A 13192-nucleotide genomic window follows, 5' to 3' on the forward strand; every position below is an offset into this window, starting at 1 on the left:
GCCTTCATTGGCAGTTGGTTTATATGTGCCAACCCAACAAAGAAAAAAATGGAGGCGTAGAAATCAAGCAAGTGTATGTCTTTTCTTTGTTTTAATTTTAGAAAGCTCATCTTAATCTTAAAGATTGAGGTCGGAGCTTAATGAACTATGGGAGCATTAGTGTAATGTGTTGTTACATGTAGGAATCATGTAATGATTAAGTCAATTAACCACCTCAAGTTTTGCTACTCCAAATAGAATTCGCAAATAGTTGTTTGAGAAATTCAAATCTGATAGAAAATCAATAGCAGCATGATAACTTATGGAAACTTCTTGGCTTTACAATAAAGTAAAATAATTGCCACCAATGATAGAAACAACATAACTTTGATGATGGCACATGCTACTTCACCAAGGGGAAAAGATAGAAATACTTGTAATAAATTAAACTCATGTTTTCTATGCTGATGAGGCTATCTTCTCGTTTGAAGGCTCCCACCAAGTAGTTTCTAGTGCAAGAAAAGTTTTAAATAGTCTTTAATCTGCCGATGACCTAGACAGAAAATAAATATATCCAAATCATTATTAATCTTCAGCCCAAAATTGACCACTCCACTCAAATGGAACTGTCCAACATACTTCAAAATCGGTTTATCTAATAAATTGGGCATGTACTTAGGTACTTGGATTAATGGCGCTAGGGAAAAGCATTTGATCTGTCAACAGGTTGGGGGTACTCCACTATAAAAAGAAACTTCTTGGCAAGCTAGATTATTATCTCAAGCATCTCCACCGACTTCAATAAAATTGGTCTTATCCACTTCCAATGCCTTTTTGTTGTCCTGGGTAAAGATTCCTAAGAGGCTTTTTGATAAGATTGATTCCCTTTGTCTAAATTTCTTTTGGGGATCCTCTGGCAATAAAAGCCAAATTCATCTCAAGGGACATAACTTCCTATTTCTAGCTATTCAAGAGGGTGTCCTAAGTCTTCACCCTATTAGCATAACGTCCTATTTCTAGCTGTTCAAGAGGGTGTCCTAAGTCTTCAGCCCATTAAATGTCTTAATCATGATGTTCTTTTAGTCAAACAAATACTTGGATTTTTCTTTTCCCTAAAAAGCCTTCTAATTCATTCTCGTTTTGGAAGGGCACTTGAATGTGCCAACATTATTGTGGATAAAATTAATGGTGGCCTTCTTGCCCAAATACACCTACATCCGCTAATTCTGCTGAGACAGTTACCGATCTTATAGTTCATCAATCACAACATTTTAGTTTCCATCGTTGGAATTAAGGGTTCATCCAAGTTATTTACACGCCTTCCATATCTAGAAATTATCCACTCCTATTTCCATCAAGAATCAACAAGCTAAGGCTATCTTATTTTTGGACAGGCAATTCTTAAGCCTCATGTTATGGAGCATACTTTGGAAATTTAATTTGCTTTAGAAATTCCTACTTTTTATTTCGAAACTTTTCATAAGGCAATCTCGCTTACTGACATACTCAAAGACCATCAAATTTCTACACTTTGTCCTTTCAGTCGTCCGACCGAGCATGATGGCACGATGGGTGTTGGAAATTGTGCCCTAGGGGCCAATCATTGTGTTATGAACATTATTGATTTATGAATTTCTTAATTATGTTATCATATTATTTGCATGTTTACTGTGATGACTATCCTCGGATATCTCATGATTTTATCATAAATGTCCCTGGTCGGTTATCTATGTGGGAGCAGAGATGAAATGAAACTAATATGACTTTGAAGATGTATAGAGATATAAATCAAAGTCATAGACACATGTAAGAGTACAAGGTGTTAGACCGACCCGCTATGAGAGAGCTGCATGGGTTAAGTCATAAGCTTCTCTCATATACAAACCATGTCACTATGCCTTTTGACCTGAGATTATCATAGATTCCTACATGAGAAACGCTCAGCTTTGACCTAATCAAAAGTCACTTTTGACCGAGTGATCATAAAGACTATGTTCAGACTTAGTGGTTTTTCATATAGAGAAATGTGAATGGTCAAGATGGAATTTGTCCCTCACATTCGTAGAGAGATATTACTGGGCCCCTCGATAAGTGAGTCTGAGAAATGTATGACCATACCATAATAGAAAGGTAGTTCCATTTCTATACTCAGACTACTCAGGGATCGAGAAAATAACGGTCAGGAATAGGAGGATGACGTTCTCCATGCCTCATCCATGACCAAAATGTCATGTGACGAAAGGGACGTGATATGGTTGTATGAAAGGTTACATCCTTCATCGATCCTCATATGATTTGGGTAGTCGTGATGTCTTACTAGAGACCGCTTACGACTTGTAAGTCATTATAGTAAATGGCCCACTGCCAACTTCATATGGGCCTTCAGGGTCGCATACAAAATAGCCCAACACGAGCTATAATATCCAGATTCATTGAATCTAAGATATGTCCAGATTCAATGAATAATCTAGGGTGGACGTGTATATATATATATATATATAAATTCACGTATATATATATATGTATATATGATATAAGAGATATTTATAAGATTTGATTTATAAGGATAAATTAAATCTCTATCACTTTTAAATTTGAAATTTAGATTGATATGATATCTTATAATATCTCAAATTTGATTTATTAGAATAAATCAAATATAATTCCGTCATATCTTTATTTTAAATTAAATGAATAGGTGAATTGAATCTGTTGGATGGATTTAATATAAACCGTATTTATTTAATTGATTTTTTATCAGATTACGCAATATATGATATTGTATTAATTTCGGAATTAATTTAGGAATAATTCTGAAATCCAATATCCTTCATAATACCGATAGCATCCTATATATTTGATATTAGGAGCTAGGGTTTTGTGTGTGTGAGAGTGCAAAAAGTTTGCAGATAAAAAACGGCCAAAATAGAGAGATGAGGACGAATTCTCAAAAACAAAAAACCCTAGAAGGACAACAGGCGCTAGCACGTCATTCGTGATTAGAACACTGTTCGTGTGGATACCGATAGAGGAAGCCGATCTAAGTGGTCGACCTCTCACGAACAAAAGGAGAGCATAGACATCCTGAACATCGGAATCCCCGAGCCACCAATGATTCGAATACCGCAAGTAACACCTCTTACTACTTAACTTAAACACAATCGGTAGATCCGGGCAAGGGATTGGAAAATTTTAAAGTTATTTTCGCTGCGTGTCTTTCAATTCCTTACAATGGGTTCATCTAAGGATTGGATTGTTGACAGAGCACGATGACGTTGTGTGATTCATGTAGCCGACCCCACCTAGTGAGATAAGGCTTGTTGTTGTTGTTGTCCTTTCTGTCATCCTATAGAAGAATCATTTGAGCATTTTTTTTTAATTCGTGAAGTTACGCTAAAGCAGTTTGATTTGGTTGCCTTTCAATCAAATTGATTGAGATTTTGATGTCTGGGGTTCATAATTGGCCATTGAATACTTGCTCTCTTTACAAGCAAAGTGAATTTTGTATGATCCTAATAATTATCATTGTCATTATCAACTTTATTTGGAGGCGTAACAATTTTGCTGTGCATCAGGTTACATTTGCCAACTCATCTTACCATGTAAATCAGTTTCATGTACGGATATATAAATGTTTTAGAGAATATTTGTCTGTGTCTATAGCCTTCTGTTTGTGGCTCTTCGAATCAACCTTCTGCTTTGGCTAGTGATCTGCATCATTCAGATTGGAACCTATTGTTTGGGGAGTTCAAATAAAAAAAAAAAGTTAAATAATGTCAAATTCTCTTCCAACAGGGCGCTTGTATTTTTTTTTGTTTTGAAAGGAAGTTGAAATGAAACTAAATGAAGAGGAGAAGTTACATCCATAGTATTAAAAATGGGGCAGACCAGCTGACTGACAAAAAAGCGGCGGGTCAACCCGATGTAACCCAGTCAATTTGGGAGAAAATTAGTGATTAAAGGATTGTAGATAGGAATATTTTGTTATCATAAATCTGTTTTGATATTTTATTAGAATCAATATTTAGTGGTTTTAAGCGCAATGTTAACTTGTCAAGGGAATTGTAGGAAAATTGAAAAGAAAACATAAGCATATGATTACTTTGTGGGAGATTCAAGATATTAAATTCGTATTTAGTCCTTTAGATGGTATGATGAGAATTTAAAGTAATTTTTAATTTTTTTATTCCTCATCAATTTGACTTTCAAATTGACTCTGATCCGACCTACTAACCATAAACTCCTGTCTCGATAGATTCAAAATCGATCTGATTATCAGTACCTTGATTACATAGTTTGCATATAATAATTACAAACATAGAAGTTAATAAGGCCAAAAAAAAAACAGTGCTCCTCTGCTTCTTGATATTGACGAGAATATCAAAGGGGCTTTGTTATATGAAGTTCATCCAATCTCCTTTGTGAGGAAGATTAAAGCTTCTCTGATACAAAGGGGAGAGGAGAAGTAAAGGGGCTTTAAGTTTATTTTTTATATATGTTCCTATTTTGAGCCTTTTCACAGTGTTTCTCTTCTTCTTTCTCATGACATTTCCTTATTTTCAAGGGGTCGTTTCCATGGAACTCTCCCATTAGTCTCATGTTTTTTGAACATGCTATCTTTTCCTCATACTGTAATTGCTTTGCGTTAAAAAAAAAAAAGTATTTTTCTTTTTGATACATACGCGGGTATAATTTAAATATTTGAAGGATTAGAGATGATAAAATGGACCCAAAAAAGCCCAACCCAGAAGAGACTTTGATCAGAAAGGTTAAATGGTCTTGTGCTCTAATATGGCCCATCTGAATTAGGGATTGGAAAATTATGCATAATTACTTCTTATAAAAAGATACTTGTGTCTGAAAAAAAAAAAAAAAAAGCTGCCGTTATATACTAAATGTAAAAACCTCTTCTAATGAAGAATGGAGATTCAAACCTTAGCTTATCCAGTTGGAAGAAACTAGCCTATTTTGCTAAATTTAACCCGTTCTAGTAACTTTTATTATATTATTATTTAAAAATTATATCTGTTTTAAGTTATTGACTAGCCCTCTTCATGTGGGGTTTCTCGTGCCTGAGTCTCAAATTGGGCCTGTTGCTCATGTCGTTGTCGGCCATGAAATGTAAACAAAGACTACATGTTTTTTCTGGAAGAAAATATTGAGCATTGAACTTGGACTGTATCCGTTCATAATGTAAAATTATGGTTATTTTGTTTAAAATTATTTAAGTGATCTGAACCCTTTTTTTATTTAAAAAAAAAAATCAGGGTCCGTCCACAATGAGATGTCTCACTATTAAGCTATCAATTTTCAAAACCCAGTTTTCAAACAGCATTTTTTATTTCCATGAGCAAAAAACCAAGTTTGGGTGAATATTTCATTTTACAGGAGTCATTTTTTTAATGGAATACTGAATCTCATATTAATAATATTCACTAAGGATCAAAAGGATGTTCTTTTATTATTATTATTATTATTATTATTATTATTATTATTATTATTTAAGAAATAATTTAAACACACATCTTCCCATAAGGAGGAAACATACACCACAAACCTATAGACTTTAATAAAGGCTTTGAATTCTACTGTACCAATATAAAAGTATTAATTTAATGTTTAACCTTTACAAATAAGTTATTTAGCTTTTATATTTAGTACTTGTTTGCCAGCTTATAAGCACGCTTGATATAAATTGAGACAAAATTTATCATACATACTTATTTCACAATTGGTAAATCACAATGGAAAAGTGGTTTGTAAAGAAGGCTCATAGCACCCAAAAAAAAAACTTTAATTTGTTTATATACTTCTATTGATCTAAACTCTATGGATCACTGTAAACGTCGCAGAGCTAATATGTAATTCGCTTCCTCTCAAACTCTGTTTCTTGTCGTTTAACTCCAACCGAAAAATAATAAAGAATATTTTTTCTGATTATAAATATCAAAACTAGATGATTAATTTGTTAAAATTAAAATAAATTAGGTAGGTTGGTTAAAAACATGTTACTTTTCTTAAAATATCCCCTTTAATAATTTATATTGGAAACTGTTGCATTCATAAAATCCCCTTTATTATATGAAACCGATAATGATAATTTAAAGAAATAATATATAAATTTAGAAGATAAAATTGAATGAAATCTTATATTTCAAATCAAAACAAACCCTTTAATAAACTTTAGAGGGAGTAGCAATTTTTTTTTTTTTTTTGCTTAAAGCCCCCGCTATCCGGCACTCTTTGGGTAAAAGATTAATCCGAGATTTGTCCAGGACGGGCGTGTCGCGTTTTGAACCCAGGACCTGTACGCGTAGAAGTGCCTTACTACCCACTTTCTAACCATCCGGCCACTAGAACGCAAACGAGGGAGTGGCAATATTCATACATCACAATCAATCCAAATCCATAAAAAAAAAAAAAAACAATATTCATCCACGAGAAACATTCAATCACCAGATAGTGTAACAACTCATAAAAATTAATATCGTATTGAACTTGATAATATCGTATTGAACTCCCGTAATACCCAATAAAACCAATGCTGGTGCTCCAAAACGTCTATATCCATCGTCACCTGTGATATATTTGACAAAAGGTGATACAAATGATTATGTATAAAAAATAGTGATATAATATTAGAATCATAAATGACAATATGAACCCTGTGTTATATATTTTTTACAAAAGTTAATATAAATAATACCGTGTCTAATTAAAACCTGATGCCATTTGAGCTACAAATTCATGACATATAAGAACATTTATTATGCAAGCTAAATACTGAAATTTTGTGATTAAAAACTTGATCAAAATCACAGAATCTAATTCCATGTTCCTAAGTTGATGCTCACAAGTCTGTCTTATAAAACAAACAGATAGATAGCAATATTCCAGTTAATTACAAAGAAATGTGTAACAGAATCGAAGTTGAGAATCTGCATGAAAAGCCTATCGTAAAATGTCCAAAAATATTGTTCCAAGCTTGTTGGCAGTTTATTTCGTACGAAATCTTAAAGCCCAACTAAACTTTTCAATTTTTCATGCTAGAGATATTAAAATAAAAAATAAAAATAGAAGAAAGAAAAATTAAATTTTATATACATTTTTTAAAATTTTTTGTCATACTTCTACATTATCAGTTCATTTAATTTATTATATTTTATGTGATTTCTTTGTCTTATTCCTCTAATATTTTGAGGCATAAGAACATCTTTTGTAATTTAATTAAGTTAATAATAGTGATAAAATAATCAATTCAAATATCAATGTATGAACTTAAAATACTGATTATAATATGCTAACATATCACTACAAAAAAACAGCTGATTAGCGACGGAATTTGCGACGGAAACAAATTCCGTCGCTAATTTCTGATGGAATTGCGTCGGAAATTCTGTCGCTAATTTTTTTTGACGGATTAGCGACCGAATTTTTCCGTCGCTAGTTAGCGATGAAATTTCTGTTCGTCGCTAATCCGTCAGAAAATCCGTCAGTAAATATTTAGCGACGGAATTTTTTCTGTCGGAAATTTCCGTCGCTAAATTGTTTGTCATAGAAGTTTTTGTCACTAATTCCGTCGCAATTTCGTCGCTAATCCGTCACTAATTTTAAATTTTGTTATTTTAAATTATAATCTTACAAAAATTATATTATAACAATTAAGAATATAATGATTTAAAAACATTTTTAATTATAAAACAAATTGATATACTTATGGAGTTGGTGTTAATAAAGATATCGTCATTATTCATGTCATCATTATGTATATACTGAAAATAGAAAGATAATTTCTTAGAAAACTTATTTATATTTTGTTAAAATAAATTCCTCTTGATTATTAATAATAATTAAAAAATATAATAAGATTATGAATAAATTTTTTAGACAAAATGATATAAGAAAGAAATAATTTTATCATATGTAAAATATATTAAAATATATAATATATGATAGAAATTCAAAACGATTTAATAAATTTATATGAATGCAAATTAATATTGAAGTGAATTTTGAATTTCAATCATTAAACAATAAAATTTAATCACGATATAATTAATACCCATGATAGATTGATTTTGGTCTTAATACAAAAACAAATGGTATATATAAAAAATTTTAAGAAAATAAATTACATAGGATATATATACAAGCAGGAGAATACTGTTTATCATAATCTATTCAAATTATTTAATTTTTTATATAGAATAATTTATTAGATTTTATTATAGTAGTTATTTTTTGAATAACAAGATTTTTTGACTAATTATAAATGATTTTCTTCAAATATATAAAACACATATAGATAATATAATATAATGTAATATAATACATATATCATTAAATTGTATATCTTATCAATGTTAATTAAAAAATAAATTTAAAAAATATTTATAAAAAAATTATTTATGATTTAAAATTCAAGATTAGTGCGGTTAGAAATTAAAATTATATTAAAAATATTTTTTTAAGAATAAAAAATTATTTAAAAATTATTTTTTCATTAAAATAGTTATTATTAAAATTATCATATAGTATATTTTTAGTTTTTAATAATATATAATTGTTTGTGTAAAATAATATTATATATATTTAATTTTACATAATAAGTCAACAGGTTCATTGCAGCTCAACTGGTAAAACCGCACGCGCACACAGAGGAGATCCTAGGTTCGAGCCATGGAGAAGTCACTTTGAAGAGAAAATTATGTGGTCGTAACACGTGGCAGGCAAAGGTGACATGTGATGTGGCAGCAGAGGTGAGATGGCGGGTGAGGTGGCAGAGACACGTGGAGGTGGTCCCCAGTGATGACGTGGCAATTGGTAGAGGTGCCACGTGGCATTTTATTTTATTTTTAAAAAAAATGGGGTTAGCGACGGAATTTTTCCGTCGCTAATTTTACTACGGAAATTTCGGTCAAGAATTAGCGACGGATTAGCGACGGGAAATTTCCGTCGATAATTAGTGATGAAATTTTCCGTCGCTAATTCGTCACTAATTAGCGACAAAGGAATTAGCGGCGAAACAAATTCCGTCGCTAATCCGTCGCTAGTTCGTCGCTAAATAAAAAATTCCGTCGCTAAATTCTGTCGCTAAAAACATGTTTTTTTGTAGTCGTTGTGTAGTCATTATCACTATCTGAAAGCAATGAAAGCAAAGAATGACATGATTAATCAAACTCAATGACACTAAATAAAAGGGAAAACTAAATAAAAGTGAAGAAACATTGTACCAGGCTAATAAAAATTATGAAGTCCCAAATGCAAATGACGTAAAGTGATGAAAACCAAGCTCATCTCAAATATGATATATCTTCCATGAGTAAATCAATCTGCAATGATATACAAGTAATTAACTATAAGTTATAATTGTGTGTGTGTACAAAGACCAATAGTAATAATACTAGAACAACAATACCTTTGCCTTTGAGAGAACCACTACAAAAAACATGGTTTTAGCGACGGAACAAATTCCGTCGCTAATTCCTTTGTCGCTAATTGATTAGCGACGGAATTTCAATTCCATCGCTAATTAGCAATGAATTTTCCGTCGTTAATTACCGACGGAATTTTTTCGTCGCTAACTTGATTTTTTTTAAAAAAATAAAATGCCACGTGGCACCTCTACCAATTGCTACGTCATCACTGAGACCACCTCCACGTGTCGCTGCCACCTCACCTCCGCTTGCCACGTGTCACCACCATACTTCCCTTCTCAAAGTGACTTCTCCATGGCTTGAACCCAAGACCTCCTCCGTGCGCACGTGCGGCTTTACCAGTTGAGCTGCAATGAACCTGTTGACTTATTATGTAAAATTAAATATATATTATATTATTTTACACAAACAATTATATATACATATATATTATTAAAAACTAAAAATATACTATATGATAATTTTAATCATAACTATTTTAATGAAAAAATAATTTTTAAATATTTGTTTTACTATTTTTATAATGTTTTATTTTTTAAAAATATTTTTAATATAATTTTAATTTCTAATGACACTAATTTTGAATTTTACATCATAAATAATTTTTCATAAATATTTTTTAAATTTAGTTTTTAATTAACATTGATAAGATATACAATTTAATTATATATATATTACATTACATTATATTATATTATGTATATGTGGTTTATATATTTGAAGAAAATCATTTACAATTAGTCAAAAAATCTTGTTATTCAAAAAATTCAAAAAAGAACTACTATAATAAAATCTAATAAATTATTCTATATAAAAAATTAAATGATTTAAATAGATTATGATAAACAGTATTTTCCTACTTGTATATATATATATCATATATAATTTATTTTCTTAAAATTTGTAACGGAATTTGCGACAGAAACAAATTCCGTCGCTAATTTCTAACGGAATTGCGAAGGAATTTCTGTCGCTAATTTTTTTGATGGATTAGTGACGGAATTGTCTGACATAAAAAGATTTCGTCGCTAAATATGGATTAACGACGAAATTTAGTGACGGACAAAAATTCCGTCGTTAATCCGTCAAAAAAATTAGCGACGGAACAAATTTTGTCCCTAATTTGTAACGGAATTTGGTTCCGTCGCAAATTTCGTCGCTAATCAGCTATTTTTTTGTAGTGAACGTAGTATTCACTAATATGTGTACGCTTGAAATTTTGACTGGAAAGTGACTTCAACGGCTGTGTCATCCCACTCCAAGTTGTTCCACCAGACTTGAGATCCCTTGATAAGCCTCAACTTAGCCTTGGCAGAACTGGAATCAAATGGTAACTTCTTTAAATTTGGACAGCGGAGCACTTCGACGGATCTTAAGGAAGGGAAAGACAAGAACCTCTTGCAAATGCTCCTAAGATTTGGGAAGTCCAACAATTCCAGCACTACAAGAGAAGGGAATATAGAATCCAAAGGCTCTCTATCTTTCTCCTTTTATCACTTCTTCTATTGAAGAGCATCTGCGAACAAAAAGTTTTTGAAGGAGCGGAGCATACTTCAACCATGTCAAATGATGTATTGTATTGCATATATGAATTCTCACAGTTTGTAGCATGGATACACAACATGTGTCAAAAGCAGAAGGATCTATCACATTATTCAAGTCCAAGAACTCAAGACGTTGCAGGAGCTTCATTTTTGACAAGGTTGCCAATAATAATGGCCCATTAATTTGGGCATAAACATTGGAAACAATAAGGCTATGCATGCAGCTTGGCAACTTGGCCGATTTACATAATTGGTTGAGGCCACTCCCAGTTCTGATCCCCATCCACAATTCCTCTAAGATTGATGAGCGCTCCAGCCCCTCTACAAATTCTTTCTCGTCTCTCCCATCAACATTCGTGTCAGCTGCTATGTCTAGAAATCTAAACACTTTCAACTGTTGAAGATTTCGTATTAGTCCCAAAGGAACAACATCACCACCAGGTATATGCAAAATAAAAACCTTCAGGTTTTTCAATTTCATCAACTCTCTAGAAATCTCTGAACCAGGAAAGAATAAACGATCCAGGGACAGATATTCCAAACAGTTCAAGCCAACTATTTCTACGGGGATGCGTGCAACAGTTTGGATGCGTGAGCGCCTCTGTACGCCCAATTCCAAGACTTTTAATCGCTTCGCATATTGGATATTATGTAATCCATTTATTTTATAAGCATCGCCAAAATTCAATATTAATGTTGTGAGATTTGTCCAAACTATGCTTTGTATGTATGACTTAGCATCATTCATGATTGAAATCGATATCGTTTCAACCTTTCCCCGATCTTCAACATTAGCTTGAGACATTGGCCATGCATCTTCTTGTACTATAACCTTCCTTTTGTTTTTATCTTGATCACGTGCTATCCATGGTGTCATGTCACGGATGACATCGTGCATCTTAATTGAGCGCTCAACTTTTTCTAACAAGCATGAATGCTTCAACTTTTCAATTACGGATCCACCATGGCAACACATATCATGTACACTTGTCATCATCTCATTATAAAGAAACCCCTCCCCTATCCATTGATAAATGAGATGATGCACTGGAATCTGATGATCCTCTGGGCATAACGCGCAATATAAGAAACATTTTCTGTGTGTTTCATCTGTTAGTTGATCATAGCTAAACTTAAGCATAGAAAACACTTTTGTCTCCCAATCTGAAGCTGTCCATGAAGAGCTTGTTAAGTCATTCTTTGAGTGTTCCCATGCTTCCACACTATTCACACTAGCCATAGCGCTTCCTATCACTGTTAATGTAAGTGGTAGCCCTTTACATTCTTTAGCCATTCCTTTGCTAGCTTTGGAATGACAGGGTCAAATTTTGAAGTTTCCTTGCCAACTCTCATACAAAATAACTCGAAGGCTTCTTCCTCTGTCAAAGTTTCAACCCTAAATTTTGTTTGAGCTTTCATTTTCGTACACACATCTTCAAATCATGTTGTAGATGACACTTTGGATTGAAAATTAGTTTCCTTTGGATGTGGCACTCCCACATTTTCCAAGTCTAATCTCGCACATATATCATCCAATAGCAAGACAAATTTCTTCTGCTTTAAGACTTCATAAATCTTTGCGGCCTTTTCATCTTGGTTACTACAATGATCCCAAAGGTCATCTCCAATCCCTACGCATTTTCTAATGCTGTCCATAATACTACCCAAGTTTGGTCTTTTGGATACTACCACCCACTTAACGTAGAAACCTGATCTCTTTTTAAGTTCATTATTAATTTTCTTTAGCAAGGTGGTCTTTCCTACCCCACCTATCCCATATATAACCCAACGATACCAACATTGTTTTCTTCAATACTTGTCCATACCTTATCAAACATTAAATCTAAGCCCACTGTATCACCACAAGGCATCTCATTAGGCTTATGCGGATGTTTGAGGGCAATTTTAAAATCTTGACAAAATCCTTCTCCTGCAATTTCTAGTTCATCTACATTCCTTAGAATCTTGACAACGTTCTTTGCTAACCTGCAGCTTGATATGCAATTTTTTGGACAACTTTTACTTAGGCATTTGCTTTGAATTTGTTTACTCCCACGATCTTGAATATCTTTTATTTCCTGTGAATATAATACTGTTAATTATTTTCACAATGTCAATCATTCTATACTTTCAAATCAAATTTGAATGTACAGATGGTAAGATCTTGAACATGTGACGAGAATAAGCTTGCTTCTTAAAACAATACAAGCTACAGATTGAATTAAATAATTG

At 32.4% G+C, this 13192-nt stretch overlaps 1 protein-coding gene across 1 annotated transcript; it reads right to left on the bottom strand.

Moving 5' to 3' along the window:
• Positions 1-10612: 10612 nt before the first annotated feature.
• On the bottom strand, positions 10613-12200 carry LOC114756910 (disease resistance protein RPS5-like). The gene is made up of 2 exons (XM_028945877.1): positions 11039-12200; positions 10613-10857 (listed from the first exon to the last, which is right to left on the bottom strand). Exons 1-2 carry the CDS (start codon positions 12198-12200, stop codon positions 10613-10615), a joined length of 1407 nt encoding a protein of 468 aa, XP_028801710.1.
• Between the last annotated feature and the right edge of the window lie 992 nt (positions 12201-13192).

Source organism: Neltuma alba, unplaced genomic scaffold, assembly GCF_004799145.2.
Source record: "Neltuma alba isolate B1F8T4 unplaced genomic scaffold, ASM479914v2 tig00010544_pilon, whole genome shotgun sequence".
Taxonomy (NCBI): domain Eukaryota; kingdom Viridiplantae; phylum Streptophyta; class Magnoliopsida; order Fabales; family Fabaceae; genus Neltuma; species Neltuma alba.

Excerpts from the sequence above, each read along its gene's own strand:
- LOC114756910 (XM_028945877.1), bottom strand. The coding sequence starts at position 12,200 with ATGGCTAGTGTGAATAGTGTGGAAGCATGGGAACACTCAAAGAATGAC. Across the intron at positions 10,858-11,038 it reads TCCTTCTGCTTTTGACACAT|TGCTGGAATTGTTGGACTTC; the intron begins GTTGTGTATCCA and ends CTTCTCTTGTAG.